General features: G+C 41.9%; 2 protein-coding genes across 18 annotated transcripts; one reads left to right on the top strand and one right to left on the bottom strand.

Moving 5' to 3' along the window:
* On the bottom strand, positions 1 to 21,524 carry ACAD8 (acyl-CoA dehydrogenase family member 8). Of its 5 annotated transcripts, XM_059185496.1 has the most exons (13): positions 21,293 to 21,429; positions 20,537 to 20,624; positions 19,756 to 19,902; positions 15,485 to 15,585; positions 14,896 to 15,065; positions 14,020 to 14,129; positions 13,531 to 13,607; positions 12,992 to 13,129; positions 10,786 to 10,921; positions 10,593 to 10,690; positions 10,107 to 10,259; positions 9,330 to 9,474; positions 1 to 2,456 (listed from the first exon to the last, which is right to left on the bottom strand). In XM_059185496.1, the coding sequence occupies exons 4-13, from the start codon at positions 15,515 to 15,517 to the stop codon at positions 2,404 to 2,406; spliced, it is 1,113 nt and encodes a 370-aa protein (XP_059041479.1). In that variant the 5' UTR covers positions 15,518 to 15,585; positions 19,756 to 19,902; positions 20,537 to 20,624; positions 21,293 to 21,429; the 3' UTR covers positions 1 to 2,403. The 5 variants fall into 5 exon arrangements, with proteins under 5 accessions (XP_059041479.1, XP_059041498.1, XP_059041489.1 ...); XM_059185515.1 differs by lacking the exon at positions 19,756 to 19,902; XM_059185506.1 differs by lacking the exon at positions 20,537 to 20,624.
* Positions 21,006 to 26,714, top strand: THYN1 (thymocyte nuclear protein 1). Of its 13 annotated transcripts, none has more exons than XM_059185600.1 (9): positions 21,006 to 21,159; positions 21,888 to 22,015; positions 23,680 to 23,861; positions 24,669 to 24,737; positions 24,893 to 24,952; positions 25,084 to 25,176; positions 25,705 to 25,863; positions 26,036 to 26,186; positions 26,517 to 26,714. In XM_059185600.1, the coding sequence occupies exons 2-9, from the start codon at positions 21,973 to 21,975 to the stop codon at positions 26,561 to 26,563; spliced, it is 804 nt and encodes a 267-aa protein (XP_059041583.1). In that variant the 5' UTR covers positions 21,006 to 21,159; positions 21,888 to 21,972; the 3' UTR covers positions 26,564 to 26,714. The 13 variants fall into 13 exon arrangements, with proteins under 13 accessions (XP_059041583.1, XP_059041512.1, XP_059041557.1 ...); XM_059185529.1 differs by lacking the exon at positions 21,006 to 21,159 and adding an exon at positions 21,564 to 21,694; XM_059185547.1 differs by lacking the exon at positions 21,006 to 21,159 and adding an exon at positions 21,568 to 21,694 and having other exon boundaries at positions 25,705 to 25,800.
* The last annotated feature ends 114 nt before the right edge of the window (positions 26,715 to 26,828 follow it).

The following is a 26,828-nucleotide window of genomic DNA, read 5'->3' as shown; positions in this document are numbered from 1 at the left end:
TACTCTATTCAAAGCCATTTATTTGGATTCTTTCGCTTGATTCACCAACCACCCTATGAGGCAGAGATCCTTATTATCTCCATTTTATACATAAGGGAACAGGCACAGAGAGTTTAGGTGTTTTTTCTTAAAGTCACATGGTTAGTGAGCAAAGCTAGCAATCAAATCCAGATATGGGAGCCTGAATCCATAGTTCAGTATCTTAACTGAACAGAAACATTGTTAGTTGCTGTTTTCATCACGGTTGTTACTCAATTCAACTCAGATCAATTTAACACAATTATCTTAAGTAAATACTCATGCAAGGAGCTCCTTGTGAAAATCATGAGATATAGGAGATAATCTGCAGAAAAGTACTTTGGAGAAGTGTTTTTTAAAATAAAAGTATAACCAGATAAGCACTAAAGCAAATAAGTAAATAAGATACTTCTAATTTACTGAATCTATAAAAGATGAAAATTTTAATGGGTGACCTAAACATTCTTCTGTTTAAATGGACATATAATCAGAGCAATCAGATTTCCCCCTGTATAGTAACTGTATGAGTTATTACAAGGGGAGATAGTTTAAAGAAATTATGAAGCCAACTTGGAAATCCAATTTTCATTGAGGCCATCATGTAGAGCCACAACACTACTTGTGCCCCAGTGTACTTAGTAAATGTGTTTGTTTTTGCTACCACATACTGAATTTATGTTATCTAATTTCTAGCCTTCCAGGCCTGTAAGTCCATCCAAGTTAAGTTGTGTTTGCTTATCCGTGTATATCCTGCACCTAACATAGCACCTGGCACAGGTTGTTCCTTAAGACATATTTGTTCTGCTCCTTTTGGCTTCATCTATGGAACAGCAAAATAAACAGTGATAGAAATTAGCTTGAAATGTCCCTAACTTCTTGTCACAGAGGTCAAGTCCCTTGCTAGGCTGCCGGGAAACTGAACTCTGAATAGTAATGATGGGTGTGACAGTGTGGGTTGCATTTGTAGTAATAGCATCTCATCATTCTCTTATGAGGGACACAAATAGAAAGACATTAATACAACACCTATTTTTGCTTCAAATCTGAACAGAAGCCTTAGAAGTAAATGCCAGAAAGCAGCCCAATTACCAGGGAGACCCTCATGTTCCATGTTCCACAGCAAACATTCTAAGCATGGGTCTGTATCTGCTCACTTCTCCTCTTTTCTTTACCTTTCAAGCTTGAGCTCAATTTCCTCAGACCTTAATTACTTCCAGAACCTACAGACTGGACATGCCTTATCTTGTCTTTCCCTACTCATGTTCATTCTGCATGTGCATTCCAAGAACGTTCTTACCGACAAATTATCTCAACATATCTTCATTAAAAACCTTCTCAGTTTCTCCAATTAGGAGATAAAACCCACACTTTGGTTTTCATAACTCTCCATCCAGATTCAACTTACATTTTCTTTCCATCCCAAGCCAAGCCCAAAGCACAACAAAACAAAGTTGCAAACAGGTCCCATACAAATTCTGCACTTTTCCTGCTCCTGGTTCCTTCCTGTCTAAAACTGACTTTCTTGGTTCTCTTTATGTATTACACATTTTCATAAAAGTTTGATTTTAATTTCTACCTTGTTTATGAATCCCTTCCAACTTTATCACTTTTGCCAGGTCACTCTCTCTTCTATATGCCTATCATTTCCTTAAACTCACATAGAAAGAAATTATGCTCAAAGTACTTATCAGAAAGGGTTACAGAAACTTAAATACTATTCTTAGACCACACGTTTCTAAAAAAGAAAACAACAAATATTCAGAGTTTCAAATAACTTCAGCCCTTGATATTCAGAAAGTGTACAAGTGCAGATATACCCTAAATCACACCTAGGAGTAAGGTTTCCCAAATACTCACTTTATCATTACTTACATTCACAGGAGTACTACAAAGGAAATGCAACCCACAGAAACCTTCTGCATCTTTAGTAGAGCATAAGAAAAGATAGGAGGACATTTTTTGTCCATTTCTCCTTTCCCACACCTTTGCTTTATCATCAGGAAAAACCCTCAGTGGAAGTGCTCAGATCCCTGGAAGAGGGATTCAGTGAACCACCAAATGCAGACAAATCAGGACAACATGGATCCAAAAAAGGACTCTGACTTGGTGATGAGTCTTCACTGGTCACCTTTTTTCATTAGGAGTCCTCTTGTTGTTGGAGTGTCTTGTTGTTGTCTTCTTGTGACATTCTCAATCAGGGCAACTCCTCTAGTTCTGCTGAGGACTCTGTCCCATTCCTATAGCTGCTGCTGCTTCCACCACTTTGGGTCCACCTAGAAAAGCTGAGCCCTTCAGTCTCATCCATGATTCATCTGTAACTTAACAGTCCACATGAAACATTCGGGTTGTGCATTAACCATCACGTGCGAACATCAAGTCTGGGTACTACTCCTGAAACAGGCTTCGAGAGATCAGCATCCTCATCACTTCATTGCTACCTGCAAGAGGGAGGAAGAATGAAGGATTTAGTTGCAGCAAAGTCTGAGAGCTTGGTAAAGCTTAAACCAAGGTGTTCCAAGCCTCATTCAGGGCAGTAGCAGCTCTAACCACAACTGTTGCTTGAGCCCTGAGTGGGATGGGATTATCACAGACTTCTCTGCAAAGTACAGAAAAATGTCGGGAAGTAAGGAATGAATCTACCCTTTAGAAACACCTCTCCTGGGACAGGGGAAGACAGCCAAGTAGGAAAATGCTGAGCTCACCTCCTCCCATGGATACACTAAGGCTCCCACTATGTACGGCACAACTCACTCTGTGAACCTAAACTCTAGCAGAACAGCTATTCCATAGCTAAAGATATAAAGAAAAAGTCACATGAGAAGGCTGAAGGGGTAGAGACGATTGGGAACCAAACCCACAGCACAGTGACCCACAAGCAGGAGCACAAGATCCACAAGCTAGTATGTGGAGGTCCTTCCTGAGGAGTGAGAAGTTCAAGTCCCACAGCAGACAGCCCCTGCCCTGGAGATCTTCACTGGGAAGAGGAGGCCCCATACTGTCTGGCTTTGAAAATCAGTGGAGCTTAACTTAGGAGAGCCAGAGGGCTACAGGAAACTGAGACACTACTCATAAAGGGCCCACACACAGTATCAGTCAGTCATTCAGAGCCCAGCACAGAGGCAGCAGTTTGAAAAGCTCTTGGGTCACACAGGAGGGAGGTTTAATGACTAATTTTCAGCTGTGTGCCAGAGGGGCAGGGATCTGTAGGAACTTTCTCTGGGAATGGAAATGTTAGCAGGTGCTATTTTTCTTGTACTCCTACAGCTTAGTTAGCCAGATGCTTTGGAAGCAAGATCTGACACCCACTCTACCTTGCTAGCACTGCTTGTCCCACCCTGGCATTTGCCTGCAGATCTTTTGGGCTCAACACACTCAACTCAGCACACTTCCCTCCAATCAGGTACTAACCACCATACCTGGCAGGCAACCTCAGTGGGGACCACTGCCCGCCCCCACCCAAAGTCACTGCTGCCCACTAACACACCCCCAAGACTCACAGGTAGGCCTTGTAGCCAGCTACCAGCATGCCCAGAGTAGTCACAGCCCAGACACAACAGGACAACACATGCAGACCACATAGGGGACACCCTGGGAGTGCCTGGTTCTAGAGACCAGGAGGGATTGCACTACCGAGTCTCCAAGATAGATGCCTTCCATACAGGGCATTACTTTCAGGACCAGGAGAGTCTGACTTACCTGATACACAAAAACAAAAATGAGGAGAAAAGAATATTCTCCATATGAAAGAACAACACCTCAGAAAAAAGAAATGAACAAAATAGAGATACGGAATTTACTTGATAAAGTTTCAAAATAATGGTCATAAAGATGCTCAGAGGCCTTGAGAGAGGAGTAGTCTAATTTAGTGAAAATTTCAGCAAAGAGACACAAAACATAAAACAAAAAACAGTTGCAGAGTATAGTAACTAAAATGAAAAAATACACTATAGGGAATCAACAGCAGATTACAGGATGCAGAATGGATCAGCAATCTGGAAGACAGAGTAGAATAAAGCACCACGCTGAGCAGCAAAAAGAAAAAAAAGAATTTTAAAAAAGGATAGGTTAAGGGACCTCTGGGACAACATGAATTATACTAACATTTGCACTATTGGGGTCCCTGAAGGAGAAGAGAGAAAGAGGCAGAGAAAACTTATTTAAAGAAATCATGGCTGAAAACTTCCCTACTCTGGGGGGAAAAAAGAGACATCTCATTTCTAGAAGCAGAGAGAGTCTCAGACAAGATAAACTAGGAGAGCCATACCACGATATGTTTGTGTGTGTGTGTGTGTGTATGGTAAAATTACATATAAAGAGAACTCTTATAAGCAAATAGTTATGTACAAGGGAAAACACCCATAAAGCTATGAGCTGATTCTTTTCAGCAGAAATTTTGTGGCCAGAAGAAAGCAACATGATGTTATTCAAAATGCTGAAAGGAAAAAACCCTATAATCAAGAATAGTCTACCTTAAAAGGATAGATAAAGAGTTTTCCAGACAGGGGTACCTAGGTGGCTCATCTGTTAAACGTCCAACTCTTGATTTCGACTCAGGTCATTTTCGCAGGGTTGTAAGATTGAGTCTTACAATAGGCTCTGTGCTCAGCAGAGTCTGCTTGTCCCTCTCCTTCTGCTCCTTCCCCGTTTGGGTGCTCTCTCTCTTTCTCTTAAATAAATAAACAAATAAATAAATAATTAAAATCTTTAAAAAAAGTTTCCCAGGCAAACAAAAGTTAATGGAGCTCATCATCACTATACCAACTTCACAAGAAGTGTTAAGGGACTTATTTTAAGTTGAAAAGAAAAGGCAATAACTAGGAGTAAGCAACTTATTAAAAAAAAATTTCACAGGAAAAGCAACATTTAACATAGGTAGTGGATCAATCACTTATAAAGCTAGTATGAAGGTCAAAAGAAAAGAAAAAGTAATTTTAAAATCACTTATTTATAGAAAATTAGTTAAGAGGCTCATAAAATATGATGTCAAATACATAAAATGGGAGGGTCCTAAATATGTGGTCCTATTACATGTTTGAATTTAAGCAACCATCACTTAAAATAGACTGCTATATAATAGAGTGTTATATATGAACTTCATGGTAACCACATATGAAAAACCTGTAAGAGATGTACAAAAAATAAAGAGAAAGGAACCCAAGCGTAACACTAAGGTAAGTCATCAATCACAAGGGAAGACAGCAAGAAAAGAAAAAAGAAACTGAATAAAAACCACCAGACAACAATTAACAAAATGGCAGTAAGTACGCATCTAACAGTATCACCTTTCCTTTAAATGTAAATACTTCAATCAAAAGACAAAGGGTGACTGAATGGGTAAAAACAAAACAAAACAAAACACAAGGCCCAGATATATGTTACCTACAAGAGACTGACTCCAGACCTAAAAACAAATACAAACTGAAGGGGAGGGGATGGAAAAAGATATTTAAAAAAAAATTTTTTTTAAATTTATTTGACAGAGAGAGAGATCACAAGTAGGCAGAGAGGCAGGCAGAGGGGGAGAGGGAAGCACCCCCCCCACCCCCGGCCCAGCTGAGCAGAGAGCCCAATGTGGGGCTTGATCCCAGGACCCTGTGATCATGACCTGAGCCAAAGGCAGAGGCCTAACCCATTGAGCCACCCAGGTGCCCCAGAAAAAGATATTCTAAGTGAAGGAAAATTTTTTAAAAAGCTAAGGTAGCAATATTTATATCAGGCAAAACAGATTTTAAAACAAAGACTATAACAAAACATAAAGAAGGTAATTACATAATGATAAAAGGATTGATCCAACAAGAGGATATAATGATTATAAATATCTGCACACCCAATCCAAAGCCCTAAGTATATAGAGCAAATATTAACAGATATAAAGAGAGAAACTTACAGTAATACAATAATAGTAGGAAACTTTAACACCCCACTTACATCAATGGACAGATCACCCAGACAGAAAATCAGTAAGCAAACAGTGGCTTTTTTTTTTTTTTTTTTTAAAGATTTTATTTATTTATTTGAGAGAGAGACAGCGAGAGAGAGCATGAGCGAGGAGAAGGTCAGAGGGAGAAGCAGACTCCCCATGGAGCTGGGAGCCCGATGCGGGACTCGATCCCGGGACTCCGGGATCATGACCTGAGCCAAAGGCAGTCGTCCAACCAACTGAGCCACCCAGGCGCCCGCAAACAGTGGCTTTGAATGGCATGTTAGAACAGACAGGACATTAGGACTTCACAGATATATACAGAACATATCCAAAAATGTCAGAATACACATCCTGTTCAGGTGCACTTGGAAGTGCACATTCTCTAAGGTCACATGTAAGGAGACCACAGAACAACTCTCAATACATTTAAGAAGACTGAAATCATATTAAGTGTTTTTTTCAACCACAATGGTATAAAACTTGAAATCAATTACAGGAAAAAAATGGTAAAAACACAAGGAAGCTAAACAACATGCTATTAAATAGCAAATGGGTCAAAAAAGAAATCAAACAGGAAATAAAAAGATACCATGAGAGAAATGAAAGTGGAAAGACAAGTTCCAAATCTCTGGGACATAGCAAAAGCAGTCTAACAAGCAAGTTTATAGTGATATAGGCGTTCTTCAAGAAATAAAAACTGGGGCAACTGAGTGGTACAGTCGGTAAAGTTAGGGACATGAGTTCAAGCCCCACATTGGGGGTGGAGCCTACTTAAAAAAAAGAAAAAAACAAGAAAAATCTCAAATGTACACTCTAACTATACACCTGAAGGAATTAGAAAAAAAGAACAAACAAACCCAAAGTTCGCAGAAGGAGGAAATAATAAAGCTCAGGGTGAAATAAATGAAACAGAGACTAAAAAAACAACAGAAAAGTTCAGTGAAACCAAGAGCAGGTTCTTTGGAAAGATACACAAAATTGATAAATCTTTAGCCAGACTTAAAAAAAAAGAGAGAGAGAGAGAGAAGTCAAATGAGTAAAATCAGAAATGAAAGAGAAGTTACAACCAATACCACAAAAACATAAAGGATTATAAGAGGCCACCATGAAAAATGATATACCAAAATGAGAAATAGACAGCCTAGAAGAAAGAAACAGATAAATCCTTAGAAACATACACTTTTCCAAGACTGAAACAAAAAATCTGAACAGACTGATTATGAGTACAAAGTTAAACTGGCAATCAAAAAACTCTGAACCAGGAAAAGACCAGGACTGGACAGCCACAGAGGGGAATTCTACCAAACATTTAAAGAAGAGTTAATATATTTCCTTCTCAAACTATTTCAACTGTTTAATTACTGTGTTGCCCTCCTGAAACTAATATAATATTGTATGGCAACTATATTTCACATTAAAAAATATGTACCCACAAAAACACAGAAAAAGCCCCAAAGGACATTTTCTGGATTTACATATAAAAGGAATCCAAAATATTAATTCTGAATATGGAAACATGAATTTTATTTTACTTTTCCTATATTTTATAAGCTTTCAACAATAAATATATCAATTTCTTCTGTAATCAGAAAAGTAAATTTTAAGAGGACAAAAATATTTTCCCTGAAAGATCAACTTCTTGCTTCATTTTTTTTTTAAGATTTTATTTATTTATTTGACAGAGATCACAAGTAGGCAGAGTCGCAGGGAGAGAGAGAGCAGGAAGCAGGCTCCCTGCTGAGTAGAGACGCTGGGCTCTATCCCAGGACCCTGAGATCATGACCTGAGCCAAAGGCAGAGGCTTTAACCCACTGAGCACTCAGGTGCCCCCTTCTTGCTTCATTTTATAGTGGCTTTTAATGCAAAGAGAGATATGAACTTCCATGAAAAATAAGTAATCACATATCTCAAATAAAATCAAATCTAAAACTGCAGATTTATCCTATTACAAAGTCCACAATGAAACAAAGTGAGACTAGAGCCCCAAATTTTCTGTAAGCGGATGATGGCATGGCCTCAAATAAATGTACCTGGCTTTCACCATTTCTTCTTTACCTACTAAACTTGTCATTCCTAAATGCAGGGTAGGGAAATAACTTTACAAGTAAACACAAAAAAGCCTATGGGGAACTTGAGCACCAGTGACTGAGCTCACTGACATTATTCCAGGGATGAGATCTGTAGAACAAAGCAAGTCTAACTTTTAGAAGCCTGTGATTCGGACGTAACATGTCTCAGAATGTGGTTCCCAGATACCCAGCAGCAGTCTGACTTGAAAAACTTATTAGGGATGCAAAATGCTCAGGCCTAAGACCCACTGGCTCAGTACCTCTGGGTGTGGAGCCCAGCAATCTGTTTTCACAAGCCCTCTGAAAGATTCTGGCACCTCCTCAGGTTCAAGAATGCTTTGAAAATGACAGAGACACCAATGCCCTCAGGTCTTTCCTGTGCCTCTTTGGAAGCAGCCCCACACTGCATCACTGAAGGTCACTTAGATAAGCTTTTGCCCCACCTGGCTCCTACCACGTAACTAACCCTAACCACATAACCACTTCCTACGCCAACTGAGAGAGGAGTCATGCAGTTTTAAAACATCCCCACTTTGTGTGGAGAGGAAAAGGCCAATGCTCTGAACCAGCCTCCAGCAGTTCACACATTTTCCAGCCCATTCCAGTCTATGATTGCCAAGAAAAATACCCATATGATTTAGTTAACTGAAAAATCCATTAGCAATATTGATAGAGTATTGTCAATTTATAGAGGTTGCCTGTGATCCAATCAGCTCACATCTGCCCTGTACAGAAGTTTTTTTTTTTGTTTTTTTGTTTTTTTTTTTTAAAGATTATCTATTTATTTGACAGAGAGAGATTACAAGTAGGCAGAGAGGCAGGCAGAGAGAGAGAGGAGGAAGCAGGCTCCCCGCTGAGCAGAGAGCCCGACGCGGGGCTCGATCCCAGGACGATGAGATCATGACCTGAGCCGAAGGCAGCGGCCTAACCCACTGAGCCACCCAGGCGCCCCTGGAAGTTTTGAGATCCCTGAGAAACAAGTACTTTATAAAAGAGTTATTGTTGAAGTTTTCAAAATGCTTTCCCACATATTATCTGAATTTGAGTGTTCTCTAAAATTTGCAGAGGAAAAAAAGCAGAAATGGAGTGATTTGATAGCTTACTCATGGTGACAAAGCAGAGCCTCTGGACTCCCAAGCTAGTGCTCTGTATGGCATCCACAAACACCTCCAGAGCGGGGTCAGGAGAAAGAGGAAGGAGAAAGGCAAAAGACAACAGGGCCTGATGGAACCCTCAGAACCAGTCAGCATGGGGACAGACAGGCTGGGAAAAGTGGTGATCCTATAAGTATTCTGGAGAACAGCTCTGGCAATTTTTACCTTCTAGGATTTGATGGACCCTGGAGTCCCGCACATACTGCTGAACAGCATAGTCCTTCAGGTAGCCATAGCCTCCATGCATCTGTAAAGCCTGGTTGCAGATCTTCAGGGAGACAGGGATTAGACATCTTTGACTGGGGGAAGACTGTGGAACATAAGGCTTTTCTTTCTACCCCAGCCCCTAATCTGGCAGTCTGCTGTAAACTAATATGAGGAAGAACAACCTACAGATAACGAGCCAAGCCCAAAGAGGGGCTCCATATTCTGTGTGGTTAGATGACATGGAAAGTTTACCTACTAAACTTGTCAGTTCCCACCAGGCAAGCAACTCAGAGAGCTCTGCCTTTCTTACTTTATTATCTGTAGGGGACAAGCCTCCCACAAGCACTTTAAATGGGATCATGTGAACTTCCTATGATGCCATCTAGTGACAATGTAGCCTCATGTGGAAATAGTTCTGCCCTTGACATTTTAAGCACAGCCTAGTGCTAAATTTGAGCAAGAGGCATGGGGCTGCCCCAAACCTTCTTCCGAAGGTAGTGTCTCGTCTAGAACACAACAGAATGACAGTGAGAGGATTGAGTGTGTAATGGCACAGAGCAGGTAAAAAGTCAGTTCTGAGAGCTCCCAAGCAGGCCTCTCATGAGTTCATTTATATCCTTAAGCCCCAAGGTGATCTTTGCAGCACCCCAGGAGTAGACTAATGGTTCTTAATATCCCTGGACCTAGTAGTGGCCCCTTGTCCACCCAAGACAGCCAGAGGGCATCAGCACGCACAGCAAAGCATTCATCCGTAGCGAAGAGCTTGGCCATGGAGCACAGGGCCACTGCATCTTCCCGCTCCTCTTGGAGAGCCACTGCTGCGTTGCGGATTATCAGCCGTGAGGCCACCAGTCTTGTTGCCATATCAGCCAGTTTGAATTGCAGGTACTACAGCAACAGGGGAGAAGAGAACCGGACAAGATACACAGGCTTAGACCAGCACTGATCCGGGACCCTCTATAAGACATCTCTCATGAGGTCCCTTTTCTAACTGACCCCAAGCTTCAAAGACCCTGCCTCTTCTACAAAGAAAATGTACTGCCTTATGAGTTCCAAGCCTACTTTCCTCCTGAAAGATTATTGATAAAATCAGAACACAAGTTCTAAGATGGGGGCAGAACTTCAGTGAAAACTCATAGCCTCACCCTCCAAGAGAATATCGGCCACAGAGCAGGTCTCTTGCAGCATGGAAAGCAGATTCAGGGGCCTCTGGGAAATTACCTGGTTATTGGCCAGAGGTTCTCCAAACTGCTTCCGAACACTGAGGTGGTCTCGGGTGAGGATGACTGAGGCATGAGCAGCTCCTAGAGAGCAGGAAGCTGGAAAGGAAGAATGTGAACATTTCAACTGAGCCAGGACAGTGCTGCCTGCCCCACCCTGGCAGCCTCCCTGCCCCATCCCGCTGTATTCTCACCAACATTGATCCTCCCTCCATTCAGTCCTTTCATGGCAATGATGAAGCCCTGTCCTTCATTTCCAATTCTGTTGGCAACGGGCACTGCACAATCTTCAAAGATCACGGCGCGGGTTGGCTGTGAATTCCACCCCACCTGGCAAAAATCAGGGGCTACATGGCTGCCCAACAGGGTGGCATTCAGGGCAGTGACTCTTCTCTTCAGCTTATAAGCCCTTGCCTGCCTGTCCAATTTCATCCCACTCTGTTCTCTTCTTTGCTCATTACCTTAGGGCCAAACTGAACTTTTTTTTTTTTTTGGTTTCCCAAACAGGCCATCTACTATTGTTTCTGCCCAGAATTCTTATGTTGTTTCTTCTAATACTCTGGATCTCATCTCAAAAGTCATGACTTCTGAGAGCCCAGACCTATCACAGAAGTTTCAAGCTCTCTTCACTATTTTATCAACCTGTTTTATCCCTTCTATAGCCAGAGCACTACCAGAAGGTACCCTGCTTATGTGTCTGTTGCCTGTCCCTACTTGCTGACAGGTAATCTCTATGAGGACAGAGCTTTGTCTTTGTTCACTATCCTACCCCTACTGTTTACAAATGCTTGGCACATAGTGGGCACTCACCAGCTGTCGAAGGAGTATACAGGTATCCTTCCAAATTTCCCTTACATAAAAAAATATATAAAGCAAAACCAAGAATTAAAAAAGAAAGATAAAAGTATACACTTAAAAGTGAGAGAAAACAGAAACTGAAAGGAAGAAATGATACACTTTGTTTCTGGAACTTATTTGCAATTTTTCTCTAGGCATGAAACGTGACAGCTTTGGTGTTCCGTCAACAGATGTCACAGATACTGTGGTGGATACTACCTATGTGTGTTGAAATAATCATCACTGCCTTTATAAGTTCCAACAACCTAAATCAGTATAACTTGATCCTGTAAAATTATGTGTCAGACTATGTAAGTCTGTCCCTGTTCTATGACCCAAAGCAGACATTTCTAGAATTAAGACATTCTACAGCTATGTATCTTACATAACACATACACAACTTACATACCACAATCACAGCTTATACATCTTACACAGGTAAGACAACGTATGTCTTATGAATTCAAATAAGGCTAGGGGTGACTTTTGTATCCTTCCTCACCCCAAGAGCCAGCATCATGCTTTGCACATAGTAGGAATCTAGTAAAAACCTACTATACTATAAATGAAAAGAGGCACTACAACCTCTAACTCTTTGGCAGTTTATAAAATATCAGGAAAGCTCATGAGGGGAAACATGGAAACCCTAGGAACTAAAAAGGAGAAGTATAGGGGCGCCTGGGTGGCTCAGTGGGTTAAGCCCCTACCTTCGGCTCAGGTCATGGTCTCAGGGTCCTGGGATGGAGCCCTGCATCAGGCTCTCTGCTCAGCAGGGAGCCTGCTTCCCTCTGTGTCTCTGCCTGCCTCTCTGCCTGCTTGTGATCTCTCTCTCTGTCTCTGTCAAATAAAATCTTTTTTTTTTTTTTTTAAAAGGAGAAGTATAGTTAGGGGTCATTTCATTACCTGACTTCTCCCCTAGAATCCTAACTATAACAGTACATAGTAGGGGGAGATGAGTATTCTGGTCCCCTGACCTAACAAGTCTGAATGGGTCTCATCTTCTCATCTTCCCACAAGCTACAGCTATGGAATCATACATCTACTATTCATGGTCTGGCTATGGGATTGCTAGGTCCTAGGACTGTCTTTTCAAAGCACCTGTGGAAATACTTTCCCTTTTTATTACTGAAACACAATTATCTCCAATGAGTTTTCTTTTATTTTTATTTAAAGATGAAAAGTAGCCCATATGCTTTTCATCCCTAAGACTTATAGTCACCACCAGATCTGTAAGTATTTCTTCCTGGGATAAAAGAATGTGCCAAAATAAGAAGCTGGATAAGAAATACAGGCCAAAAGTGAAGGTGGGACAGATGTCCGAGAAATCTCTCACGCTAATCAGCTTACTGAGGCACTCTGCCATGGTGCCAGAGGTGTGATCCTTCAGCCATGCCCTAGTCTATTCTATATGCTCCTGTTGAAATCCTAATAGAAGCAACTGTGTCCAAGTCAAGTTAGCAAATATGTTACCTATACCCTAAAACAGAACAGAGGTTGGTCTGGCAGGTGCCAGACTCTTGAATTGTTTGAACTTGCCTTATTTTGTGTCCAAGAGCCACTCACCTTTTTTTCCTTCTTGCCAAAGCTGAGGCCAGGGGTTCCTTTCTCCACAATTATACAGGAGATGCCTTTGGGGCCTGGTCCTCCTGTTCGGCATATGACCACATAGATGTCTGATTCACCTCCACCACTGATGAAGGCCTGGGGGTTGGAGAGGGTGTGTACAGGGTTAAGGAAACACATCCGTCCCTGGAGCCTAACACCTGGGAAAACAATCAGAGTCCTCCTGACAGTAAGACACCAAGAGGCATGATGGTACAGAGGGGTAAAGGAGGAGTAAAAAGAACCTGTGCTGACTGGGGAATTGGGAATCTAGCTGATGAGACTATAAAAAGGACAGACAAAAATGAGCAGGATTATCTGGACTCAGATCAGAAAATTGAGAAAGTAAAGGTAAATAAAGGGAAACAGGTCAGAGGTTCTCTACCCAATGTGTAAAACTCCTAGGAAATACTAATTTGTAGATAGCAAGGATCCAGGTGATGTCAGCAGAAAGATGGAAACAATCTCCAAGGTGTTCTGTAAGGTGGGCATGCTGGTACCTTGGAGCCATTGAGGATGTAATGATCTCCTTGTCGTTTCGCTGAGGTCAAAAGGGAGGCAGCATCACTGCCACTTCCTGAGGCAGGGATCAAAAGGAAGCAGAGAAGGTGGGGGAGAAAGTCAGTGACGGTAAGGGGGCCCCAGCACAGTTCCACTTCCAAGGAAATCTTCCCTTATAACCAACAGCTCAGTGTTTCATACTTCAACATGCAGATAGCCAGAGGAACTCTCCGTATTTGGTGAAAACTGTGGACAGCAATTAGACCATTTTCCATCTCCCAACACACTGAATACAAGGAGGCTCCTATGTGCAGCCTGGAGAGACTCTGCCCTAGAGCACTCTTAGGCTTGTGAGAACAGGCCATGGGAATGTGTTACTCTGCAACCCAGCGTCGTGGCAGATGTGTGTCAGTGGGATGAGAGAGTGCTCTGTGATTTCACCTGAGCAGCACCCCCACTACGTCTTGCTGGTGGTGTGGCAAACCCACCTGGTTCAGTGAGGCAATAGGAAGCAAACTTCTCCATGGTACAGAGCGGTGGGCAAAATTTGTGCCTCTGTTCCTCATTTCCAAAGGTATCAATCATCCAGGCACACATGCTGATATACCGAGAAGAAAAGACAATGATAGAGCTCATATGGAGAAAAGGAAATCTGAGGGGGGAAGGGAAGGGGCAAGAGAAGACAAGCAGCCAAGCAGGAAGAGAGAGTGGGAAGAGGAAAGTTACCACCAAGAAGATTCAACTTTAAAGGAAAGGCCTGGTTAAAACATATTCATGGAACCTGTACTACCCAGAGATAAGCAGGGCCAAAGTGTTTCTCACTTGGATGTCCATGCTATTTTTAGGTTAAATGAGTTCCCTAAAAACCAAAGAGTTATATGTACTTAGATAAATTCCTGGGGGGATTCATCTCTGGGTTGAGAAAGATGGGAACAGGGCCCTGACCACTCTCCTGGAGAAGTCTGTTTGTTTCCAGCTCAATCTAGGATTTGTTAGAAGGCAGACAGACCTCATTTGCTAAGCAACATACAAATAAGATGACAGATTCAAGTCTGAGAGGCAGCAGCAGACCTAGAATGAACTTTTTCTTTTTTTGAAACAGAGAGTGAGTGAGTGCATGTGCTCAGGAGTAAGGGGGGGTGGGGAGTAGAGATAGAGGGAGAGCGAGAGAATCCCAAACAGGCTCCATGCACAGTGTGGAGTCCGACACGGGGCTCAATCCCACAACCCTGAGATCGTGACCTTTTATAGTCTGGTTCCTCAACAGCAATCAACTTGAAAAGATGAACTTTTCCCTATTTATCTGAAATTTCCCAGTCAACCTGATGAGTACTTCATTGTGCTCATCAAGCTCTGGCACTCACTTGTGGATGCTTATATAGGCTGTGGTGCTGGTGCAGCCTGTCGCCAAGGCCTCAAAGATGACAGATGTATCGAGCCGTGACAGTCCAGACCCACCTACATCTGTTCGTACATAGACTCCCCCAAAGCCGAGCTGAGCAGCTTTCCGCATTGCATCCACTGGGAACAACTCCTACATACAAAAAGAGAACAGGGTCATCAGTAAGGGGTTCATAGACGAACTTTTCTTCAAAAGGCACAATGAGGGATTAAGAGGTTTGCATTTGGGAGTGTGTATATCCTACCTTAACTCAACAGGCTGTTATCTATAGTAGCAGTTAAAATGCATTCTATAAGCACTGGTTTTCTAGCTTAATCATCAACAGAACTGCCTTGGTTTTAAGAGTATACAAATCTATGTACAATTAAAAAAATAAACAAAAAACTAGTCCCTACAAGATGAGGGAAAGAATCACATTACCACTACTCTCATTTGCATTAAGAGCTGTGCAAGGGGAATAAACACAAAACAGTCAGGACTACAAGGGGACGAAGACAGGGTCACTACAGGGGGCATTTGCTGGAATGTCTAGCCACAAGGAAAACTCCCACCTTCTGGTCCCACTCTGCCATATTTGGAGCCATCTCCCGGGTAGCAAAGTCAAAGGCCACTTTCTGAAATTCTTTCTGCTCTTCATTCAGTCCCACGGAAGCTGTGGGTAAGATTGCATATACTCAGTGCCAGGACAGGGGTCAGGGAAGAGTAGTGCCAATATCAAGGGGCGTGAAGTTGAGACAGGGGACATGCTATAGCATTTCTCATATGCAGTATAACCTTTAACATCCATAGAATGGCCTTGCCCACCATTAATATATTATATATGATCTGTTGATAATATCTGATATACTATCTCTTTTCCCTTCTTCTTTCCTCCCCAGTGGATCGGCTGGCTTCATTTACCTCCCAATTGCTTATTCTTTCGGTACTCTTATTTATCTCTTCCTCTTCATAAGTCCACATTAAAAAAAAATAGTAAACATACACTGACCTTCAAATTATAGTAAACATTTTTTTTCCTTTAGAATGTCCTACCTTTTCTGTATTAGTATCCTGGGAAAATCTGTCCTATCTGTGAATCTGGATAGCTGTCTGTTTCAACATATCCATTTTAAAAGATCAAGAGGGGGCACCTGGGTGGCTCGGTTGGTTAAGCATCTGCCTTTGGCTCAGGTCATGTTCCCAGGGTCCTGGGATCGAGCCCCATGTCAGGCTCCCTGCTCAGTGGGAGCCTGTTTCTCCCTCTCCTCCTGGCTTATGCTCTCTCTCCCTATTTCTGTTCTCTCTCTCTCTCAAATAAACAAATTAAAAAAAAAAAAAGTCAATAGGAAAAGGAAGATATGTGTACTTTGGTTTACCTTCAAATTAAGGGAAAGATCTTCTAATAAGGCTATGCATTTGGCAAATCCCAGACATTCACTGATAACATTGATGATGAAAAAAAAAGTCTTCAGTGTTGAAAACAGGGTTAAGGCCCTACTATATCTGTTTTTAGCCAATGGATTTAGCATTCTCAGAACATTTTCTATCATAAACTATCAGTGATGTGACTTTGGGTAATTCCTTCACTTTTGGGCTTAAGATACTTAAAAGCTAAGGACAGAGAATTGACATCAACAAATAACACAGTGTGGCCTCATTAGGAGAAGTTTCTTTAGAACTTTAAACACCTAATAAAAGACTACACCAAAGTAGTCCTTTATCAGAGGTGATGTTCTTCAGGAGAAAGAGAACTATTTCTACTAATATAAACCGAATGACTACCAATTCACAGTATCATTACTTCATACATTTTCTTTAAATAGCCAGTTCCCCAAATGACATGAACACTATTTTTTACAGATTAAAAAAAAAAAAAAAACTGCAGAGAGTAAGATCACACTGAATTAGAAAGCAGACATCAAAGTCAACTAGCTAATTAAGTAAGGTATAAAATATTTTTCTTATTCTGCAGTGATGCAGACTTCCAGTTAGCAGCAGGCCAGAGCTGAAAGTAAACAGCCTAGGCAAATCTCCCGTGAAAACCACCTTTTGGCAATAGTGTAGCCAATTCAGAAAAGATGGGACCACAAATCCAGGGAATCTGCATCAGGATCAGCAACATACACAGAGTGACTCAGACTTATGTTGTTCATATTTATGTCTCTTTTGTTGTCTCTTACTATTGTCACTTTGAAAGGACAACCTGCCGCAGGTGTGTAAGAAAAAATAGAGTGTATGCCTATACTTTTCCAAGCGAAGCCTTGAGGTACAATACAGTGCGGAAAGAAGAAGTGCAAGGCTCTGTATTACCTACTGAGGTTTCATCCTTTAGTGCTAAATATGTGGTCATTATGAGGTGATGCTAAAGAGCATTAAAGTAAGACTATGGAGCCACAATTAATAAGAATTTATTTCAGTGCCTAATAGTGATGCATAATCCTTCCATTAGAGAAGAAGAGCAGGCTGCAGAGTCAGTTTCTTTAGGGCAGACATAGGCAGCAGTAATGGCTGGCTATGTGAGCCAGGAAAAAGCAGTCGGTCTGTATTGGAGAATCTCAGAAAGGAATACTTATAAGGATTAGAGATTAGGCTACTTTGAGAAACCTGGATAGAGCAGAAATTTATGTTGGTTGTTACTCACAGGAATATGGTTAGGAATAAACAATTCATGGTTCCTGACTGAGAGGTCATTCATTTGTTTGCAGAAGTCTTGCAGAAATGCTCTTGTAGATCATAGCTTAAAGACCATTCACAAAAGAATATTTATTGAATGTCTACTACGGAACAGTACTGGGGTTACAAAAATGAATATAGTCCATTTACACAAAGCATAACATAAATGGTGATAATGTAAATCTTATAGTATAAAGAGAAGTGCTACAGAATTTCAGTCCCAGCAAAGAGCTCAATAAACATTTACTATTATTTTTATTAGAGTAAAACAAGTAGGTCAAGAAACAAAATGTTTTAAGAAATAGGTTTGAATTGTATCCTAAATAAATATTAGGGATCAACTGTATGAAAATCTTGTGCGCAAGTATATACAACATAATTACACATTTTTGAAATACAATATCCAACCCACTTTTTGATAAAGGAATGCCAATAAAATGAGAGCACTACTTGGCAGAAAAAAGCGGAAAAGGCAAGTTAAAAAGCAAATTATACGTAAGAAAGCATGGTAACTAAGTAAAAACATCTCAGTTCCCAGAATACATTAAAAACAAACAAAATAAAAACCAGACTTAAGGAAGTTGGACAGAGTTACTAGCAGAGTTCGAGAAGCCAACACATAGTAAAATGTAAAATGGCAAAGCTAAATAGAAAAAGGGCATGGAGCTCCTGAGTGGCTCAGTCCATTAAGCATGTGACTCTTGATTTCGACTCAGGTCATGGTCTCAGGGTCATGAGATCCAGCCTGGGTTGAGCTCTGCCCTTGGAGCGGAGTTTGCTTAAGATTTTCACTTTCCCAGATGCAGATAAAGGGGAACCCTCTTACACTGTTGCCTGGAATGCAAGCTGGTGCAGCCACTCTGGTAAACAGTATAGAGATTCCTCAAAAAGTTGAAAATAGAGCTACCCTATGACCCAGCAATTCCACTACTGGGTATTTACCCCAAAAATACAAATGTAGTGATTCAAAAGGGAACCTGTACCCCAATGTTTATAGCAGCAATGTCTGCAATAACTAAACTATGGAGAGAGCCCAGATGTCCATCCACAGATAGATGTGGTGTATACACATATACAATGCAACGCTACTCACCTACACACACACACAAAATCTTGCTATTTGCAACAATGTGGGTGGAACTAAAGGGTATTATGCAAAGTGAAATAAGTCAATCAGAGAAAGACAATTATCATATCTTCTGATATGTGGAATTTAAGAACCAAAGGATCATAGGGAAGACAGGAAAAAAATAAAACCAGAGGAAATCAGAGAGGGAGACAAACTATAAGAAACTCTTAATCATAGGAAATAAACTGAGGGTTGCTCCATGGGAGGGACATGGGGGAATGGGGTAACTGGGTGATGGATTAAGGAGGCATGTGATGCAATAAGCATTGGGTGTCATGTATGTAAGACTGACCTCTACCTATGAAACTAATAATACATTATTTGTTAATTAATTAAATTTAAGTTAAAATTTTTTTTTGCCCTTCTCCGCTCCCGCTCCCCCACTGCCACATGCCTGTACATGCACACACACACTCACTATCTCAGGGAGGGAAAAAAAAAGGAAGGAAAGTGGGCCCAAATGAGATGAGGAAACCCCTGATTGTATAACAACCTAAGTGTAAGCAACAGGCAAAAACAAATAACTAAAGAACATAATCTTAAATGCATCCAAAGTAGAAACCTCACTAGAGAATCAACAGTTCTATTTGAGAACCTTGGAGTTTCAAAGAATGCTTGTGACACTGCAGCAAAGTGTAGTGGAAGAACACTAGACAAGCCATCAGGTGTTTGAGCTCTGGTTCTGAAGTTATTAAATGTATTAAATGTACAACTTTCAGTAAGTCAAGTACCTCAGTCCGCTTCAGTTATCCCATTGTAAAATGAGGCGGCTGCATTAGACACTGAGTAAATTTCCTCATCTGTAGGATGAGGGAAGTATACATAATGAACATGTATACCACATAATAAGTAAAATACAAATCATAATTCTCTTAAAAATCATTTTTCACTTATTAAAATATGCAATGAAACAAATGTTTGTCAATCACTCTCATTAATTTTATATTCTAGTATGTAGAATGATACACTGAAAGGGTAAGTTTCCTTTCATTTTACTAATTAAGAGGTACTTTATTTTAAAAAGGTGTAAAGGTGGGGCACCTGGGTGGCTCAGTGGGTTAAAGGCTCTGCCTTTGGCTCAGGTCATGATCCCGGAGTCCTGGGATCGGGCTTCGGGCTGTGCATCAGGCTCTCTGCTCAGCAGGGAGCATGCTTCCTCCTCTCTCTCTGCCTACTTGTGATCTCGGTCTGTCAAATAAATAAATAAAATCTTTAAAAAAATAAAATAAAATAAAAAGGTGTAAAGGTACCTCATGGGCTCAACCTACACAAGCAGCTGCTAGAAATACTGTAGCCCATGTAACCTATTTGTTATTTAGTATTTAATATTAACCTATTAAATATTTAATGTATTTGTTACCAAAACAACTCCTTATTTGCATTGTTATCAGCAAGGGTGACCTTGTTTACCTAACTAAGTCCAATTGCTAGAACAGGCAGCACCGTGTGAAGGAGTTTTAGGACAGGGAGAGGAAAACGGTATTCTATCCTAGTGTATGTCATAGATCTGGGTGTCAATCAAAGGGATTCATACCAAATCTGTTATAAAGAAAAGTGACACTTAATTAAAAAGATTTTTTTTCCAGAAGACAAAAACACGATTATGTAATGGTCAGAGTCACAAAGTCGCCGGTTATTCCTGGTGGGGCTAGGCTCACCATCACTCCCCCATACTCGCATCCAAATTATTTGCCTGGTGTCTGAAGACATTCAGGTCTGTCAACTCTGGGTAGTTTCCCATTTTCAGTAGTAATTATTTTTCAACGGGAATTTCAACACTAAAAGTGTTTTGTAACTATAGGTGCTAAGTCACAAAATTTACCTGAACAAATGTTGCATCACTTAAAGGAGCTTCGCTTCATCCACCACAACCAGCCCCAGCTATTTACATCTGTACTATCCTTTACCACCTAGGATGAAGACAAGACAAAACACCACCAGGAGTTTCTATGCACCCACCACTTATTTGAAAGTAGGGATAGTAACAGAATCTCCCTCAGAGTTGTGAGGTTCATCATAAAACCCTTAGTTATTGTATTCATAAGTAAATGAATTTATTTATTTATTAAACCTGATATCAACGTATTAAACTTGTTATCAAGAGGTTGATACTATCAAGTATGTTTGTGGAAGACCTGAACAATTAACAAATATCATCAGCAACCAAGACCAAGCAGTATTCTCCTATCTTCATTGGTCTTCAGAGGGCCCCCGTGACGTAGGCAGGAGGGAAGATAGGGTTAAAAAGCCAGAGGACCGCCTGCAGCACGTGTTTCCAACGCCAGGCTTCCCACCCACAAGTTTGGAGGTGGGTGAAAGAGTAGCAAACGAGGCCCATGGGCGCCACAGATGGAGACCGCAGAGAGCGAGGGCGGTCAGAGAAGCAATCCGGTGAACAAAATGGGGAGACCAGCCGGCGGGGAAAGCCCATTAGGGAACCGGCAGGTGAGCCTGGGGGTGGTGGCCCAGGTGACCGCCAGAGCGAGCCGAGGGTGACAAGCGCTCTGTGGGCGCTCAGACCACGGCACCCCCTCCCCGCCCAGGGACCGGACACTTGCACCAGAGGAGTGAGTCTTACGATCTATGCAGGAGACCAAGCTCCGGCGACCGCTCTTGGCGGGGGCCCGCAGAGCGCCGTGCAGGTAGTAGAAGCACCCTCTCAGCCGCCCGCAGCCGCTCCGCAACATAGTAGTAGCTCCTTCTCCAGCCAGAACCTGCACGCAGTGACCTGGGGCAGGGCACAGACCAGGCCCCGCAGTGTACCCTGGGCGCTGTAGTGCACCCAGCGCCCTCATGGCTCAGACTCAGCCGGGTCTATGCCAGAGCAGGACTACAACTCCCAGAGATCCCCAGGGCCGCGGCGCAAAAGTGCCTTGTGGTACTACTTAGCTCGGGTATTGGCGGGGGACTCAGTGCCGGCCTTCTGGAGCCTGGTTGGGGTTTTTCTGCGGAGTTGTGGGATCAGTGGCTCGGAAGAATGGTGAATGAATGAGAGAAAGATCAGGGAGAGAACCGATGAGACTTTAGCAGCAGGTTTTGTAAGATGGAAATGGGGTCGTAGGTAACTGGGAAGGATTTGAGGGGGCTCAAGGCCAGTTGCATCGGTGCTCCGCAAAAATCCCTCGGGGCTGAGACTCAGATTTCTCTCGTTGTCTCCATCTTGCTTTGCACAGGTTTCTGGGGGCAGATAACAGAGCTGCGTCTTGTTTTTCTCGGTTGATTTGGAATCCTCTGCTCTTCGACCCCCGCAGGGAAACCATGCCGAAACCCCGGAAGAGGCTCGGCGGGGCTGCGGGGCCAGGTGAGCTGCCCCTGAGCTGCAAAAAGGTAGCCCTGTAAAGAAAAGTTTCTCTAGGATCTGTATAATACTGTTCACTTTCAGGACACCTGGGTGGCTCAGTCGCTTGAGCGTGGGACTCCTGTTTTCGGCTCAGGTCATGAGCTTAGGGTGAGATGGAGCCCCACTTGGCTCCGTGCTCAGCGGGGAGGGTGCTTCTTTCCTCCCTCTCCCTCTGCTCATACCCAGGCTCTCACACACACTCTTCTTTTCTCTCAAATAAATAAATCTTAAAAAAAAAAAAAATACTGTTCACTTTCAAATCCCTGCCTGTGGGGAGAATCCTTTGTGGATTGGTGTTTTATCCTTAACTGCCCTCCATCTTCTTTCCTCTTCCCACCAAGCTTATACCCAGAGCTGCTTCTGTTCACTGAAGCAGTAGTTGTTTGGTGTAGATACAGGGTGGCTTGTACAAAGGCAAAGAAAATACAGTTGTGCTCTCATGGAAAATGCAAACAGACATAAGTGAAAAGGGTCTTAGGAAACCATGGCTAAGGGTATGAGAGCAGGGAGGAACACCTTAAGAAGGAAGTGGAACTTGAGTCCATCCTTAAAAAAATGGGAAGGCTTTCCAAAGGCAAAGAAAGTGTGATGCCATTTTTATATTCATGAGGACGAATGGAAGATGAACAGGAAAAAAACAACTGACGGTAGAGAAAGTGCTTTAGGACTGACTATAGTACATTGCGTTATTAACAACACATAATGGTGTTTGCAGTGTGCTTAACTCCAAAGGGACCACCTAAAAACTAGGCTATGGAGGATCAAACTACTTGACCTCTGTGAATGATACTTAATGAGAGCTAATGCAGGACCTGGGTAGTATGATACTACCTTCAGAGGTAGTAAGATATGGTCATGAAGTGTGGATTCAGATAGACCAGGGGACAGTTCCTGATTATACCGTTTACTGAAATGTGTAATCTGGACACATTTAGCAGATGAACAGAACATCTCATACATTATGTAGATTAACGGAGTTATTGTTAGGATAACAAATAGAGTTTATATAGTAAGAATTGAACAACTTAGCTATTGAGTGCCTACGACGTTCCAGGCACTCTTGCTCTAATTCTCTTTGGAAAAAATCATCTTTGCCACGTCTTCGAAGTCCAGAATGAGCTGTCTTATCCAACATCTCTTGGCACCCTCAAGGAGCAGGAGGCAGGCCACAAAGTACAGTGAGCAAGCAAAAAAGAACCACGAGTTGGTGATAATAATCTTAGTACTGAGTATTTATTATAGTGTCAACCATTATTTAATCCCATTGTTTGCACTACCTTGTTTAATCTTCAAAATAAGTCTGTGGAGGAGGTGTTCGGTTTCCTTATTGGAGAGAGAGCCTCAGCAAAGGCACTTTCTACTTAGTAGAAACCAGGGACTCTGTCAGTCCTAACCCAAAACCATGAACACTATTTTTATCCCACTGAATGGATAATCCAGGAGATACCCTGTAAGGTGGGCATTCCTGCCCCATTTTTATAGATAAACTGAAGTACAGCAATTCAGTTGCTACTGCCAGTAACTGACAGAGGCAGGATTTGGATCCAGGTCTGACTCCAAAGAATGTGCTTTCCCCACACAGAGCATTACTTCTCACCAGTTTCTTCTTTTTGCTTCTACTGCAGACAATAAGGGGCCAGCAGGAAAACATACCAAGACTAAGAACCCAGCAGGGGCATTAGCTGCAATGGGTAACTCCAGCCATGAGAAGACTTCAGCCTCTAAAAACTGTGGGAAGAATCTAAGCAGTTACTGGCTGATGAAGTCCGAGCCAGAAAGCCGACTAGAGAAAGGTGTCGATGTGAAGGTGAGACTAGATACCTCTCTAATCCCTTCAAGCTATTTTTTTTTTTAGGTGAGAAGTGAATATGGGACACCACAGGGTTCTATCACCAACTTCTTAGAAGGGTAGGGTTAGGGAATAGATTATAAGGAATAAAATTAGCAGTACTTACTACCATCAACTCTTTTGTGAATCCTTTATCTAGGGCAAGGGGTGGCAGACTTTTTTCTGTAGAAGGCCAGATAATAAATATTTTAGGTTTTGGGGTCTTATGGTTCCTGTTTCAGCTCTGTTGTTGTTGCAAGAAAATGGCTATGGGCAATAGGTAATCAGATGGTGTGGCTGTGCTCCAATAAAACTATTTACAAAGTCAGGCCTGGGCACAAAGCTATAGTTTGCCAACCCCTGATCTGGGCAACGTTTCAAACTTAAGTTGCATTACTCTTGACACTTACCATACTCCTATGTATCTCTCTGCCAACAATTAGTATATATTCATTGAATTAATATAAATCAGCTTTAGTAACAGCCTGGAGAAAATAGAAATATATAATAGTTTAATGAGTGAAATACGAATAACCAATAGGTTATTTTATCATTTAAATTATCTATTCCACTAATCCTTTTAATTAGCAAGGATAACAAGATAATGCAATGCTAACTCTACATTTGCCCAATAGAAGTGGCTTCGTGTAACTACTTCCCAGTAAACTACAGACTTCCACTACAGCAAGTGGCACCCTCAACATAGGGGAAAAACCTTTTTACTTCCATATGCTACCAACTGGCCCTAAGACTGCTTAATGAATGAATTCATTTCCTGTTGCCTAGTTCAGCATTGAGGATCTTAAAGCAGAGCCCAAGCAGACAGCATGCTGGGATGGTGTTCGCAACTACCAGGTAAGAGGGTAAGAGCAAGCCCTGAGACCCAGGGTCAAAGAAATGCCTGAATCCCTTTTAGGACTTATTCAGTAGCAAAATCTCTTGGCCAGCATTGTTTTTTTCCAAGATCCCAAACTGTATATTCAAAACTATCTTAATTCCTCTGCATACAGTTTACAAATGGCCTGTGTTCTGGCCAGTGTCTGCATACCAGTCTGGGTGTCTCAGCAAAGGCAAGTATTGAATTGAATGGGGAAGAAACTGTAAAAGAGAAAAACTCATCCAATAAAGCAGACTTGATTCCGCTAATTGGTGCTTTCCACTGGGTGAGGAGGATAGTTGTTGTTTATTCTCTCCTGGGTAGGCCCGGAACTTCCTTCGAGCCATGAAGCTGGAGCAAGAAGCCTTCTTCTACCATAGCAACTGCAAAGAGCCAGGCATCGCAGGACTTGTGAAGGTTAGTTGTACAATAAGCATTAATCTTAATCCCTCTTCCTTCAAGGAGACTTACTCATATCGATATAAAGGAACACAGCTTAGATCTGTAACAAAAAAGAAATACTCTCCTTCCCATCCCTGATGTCACAAGAATATGGTAAAACAAGAGAAGCCTCAGTTCAGTCCCACTGGTACAGACTTCTCTTCATTCTCTGCCTCAGTCTTTCACTCAAAAAACAGGCCTGATGATGGCTCTTTCAAACCAGAAGTTATTAGAATAATATTAACTATAGGTGGAAAAACAGTGGTACCAATAATAACCTTTAATACGTGGTTTTAAAACCTACTTTCAAGATTTTTGTCAAAACAGGTCTGATTTCCTATGCTTGCTCTAGACTGTATTATTATTTCCAGATATAGTGGCTCTACAGCAAGGCAGAAGAGCTGAGTATGTACAGGATCAGAAGAGAAAGTTGCACTTGAGTTAAAAATTGGCCATGGAGTTGACTGTACAGGCAAATGATTAGAGATTTGGTTTTGGTTTCAGATTGTGAAGGAGGCTTACCCAGATCACACACAGTTTGAGAAAAACAGTCCCTATTATGACCCATCCAGCAAAGAAGACAACCCTAAATGGTCCATGGTAAAGAGTACTTATTTTTCCTATTTCATGAGAGGAAAAGGATGGACAAAGCGAGGGAGGAAGGTGTGTGCTGTCTTTAGGTCAAGGTACACAGTCCAGCTCTTACACCCAAAAGAGGTTACCTGGCTTTGGGGATAAGAACAGAACACTGGCAGCTCTGCCCCTAAGAACCTCCCACAAGAAGCAAATAACACAGTAGACAGGAACTGCCTAAACATTCCTTTCTGTTATATAGGTGGATGTACAGTTTGTTCGGATGATGAAGCGTTACATTACTCTGGCTGAGCTCAAAACCCATTACCAAGCTCACAAAACCACTGGAGGCCCCTTAAAAGATATGGCTCTTTTCACTCGCCAGAGACTCTCAGTTCAACCCCTGACCCCAGGTAAGAGCAGGCCCTTTGCTTTATATTATCCACACACCAGGAGGACTCCGTGAACTCACATTTACTAGTGATTTAACTTGGGCACAGTATTAAACTTTTCTGAGTCTGTCTCCTCACCTGTCACACCCAGGGAGGAACTATGTCTGGAGTTACCCAGTACTCCGTACCTATTACCCAGCAGTGCTTGGCACACAGTAAAACCCTCCATAAATAGTTTTTGAATGAATGACTACCTGCCTCAGTAACAATGTGAAGTGCCTGGCACGACTTTTCTATTCAAGAGGAGACATACCTAATGCATTTCTTTTTTTTTTTCCCCTTCTTTGGTAGAGGAGTTTTATTTTATTTTGAGCCTGGAGGAAAAGGAGCCAAGTTAACTGGGACACTGTTGCTGGAATGGGCAAGACATTACTCCAAAGAAGTCAAGTTTTTCTAAGACAAAAGAAGGTGGCTTGCATGTTACGTTCACCTGGGGTTGTGTACGTAGATGGTTTTATGTACCTTTTCCAATAAAACATTAATATCAAAGATGGAAAGCTTTTCTTTTAAAATGGCACTGGACTAGACTACTCCCCTGCAGATCTTTCTGCCCCTCTCTAAGATGCAGGCTGACCTCCACCATCTTCCTTTACTGTAGCAAAT

Source organism: Mustela lutreola, chromosome 1, assembly GCF_030435805.1.
Source record: "Mustela lutreola isolate mMusLut2 chromosome 1, mMusLut2.pri, whole genome shotgun sequence".
In the NCBI taxonomy this organism is placed as follows: domain Eukaryota; kingdom Metazoa; phylum Chordata; class Mammalia; order Carnivora; family Mustelidae; genus Mustela; species Mustela lutreola.
Note: the sequence above shows the minus strand (reverse complement) of the source record. Positions and strands in the feature narration are given on the sequence as shown.

Bases quoted from the DNA above. Each gene is read 5' to 3' on its own strand.
- ACAD8 (XM_059185478.1), bottom strand. From the start codon at position 21,509: ATGAGGGCGCTGGGTGCACTACAGCGCCCAGGGTACACTGCGGGGCCT. The intron at 10,922-12,991 runs GTGAGTGGCTCT...GATTTTTGCCAG, and splicing joins TTGGCAAGAAGGAAAAAAAG to GTGGGGTGGAATTCACAGCC. The intron at 2,457-9,329 runs GTAAAAATTGCC...TCCCTCTTGCAG, and splicing joins GGTCCATCAAATCCTAGAAG to GTAGCAATGAAGTGATGAGG.
- THYN1 (XM_059185563.1), top strand. From the start codon at position 21,699: ATGAATGAGAGAAAGATCAGGGAGAGAACCGATGAGACTTTAGCAGCA. The intron at 21,776-21,887 runs GTAACTGGGAAG...TGCTTTGCACAG, and splicing joins AGATGGAAATGGGGTCGTAG to GTTTCTGGGGGCAGATAACA. The intron at 24,953-25,083 runs GCAAGTATTGAA...TCTCCTGGGTAG, and splicing joins GTCTGGGTGTCTCAGCAAAG to GCCCGGAACTTCCTTCGAGC.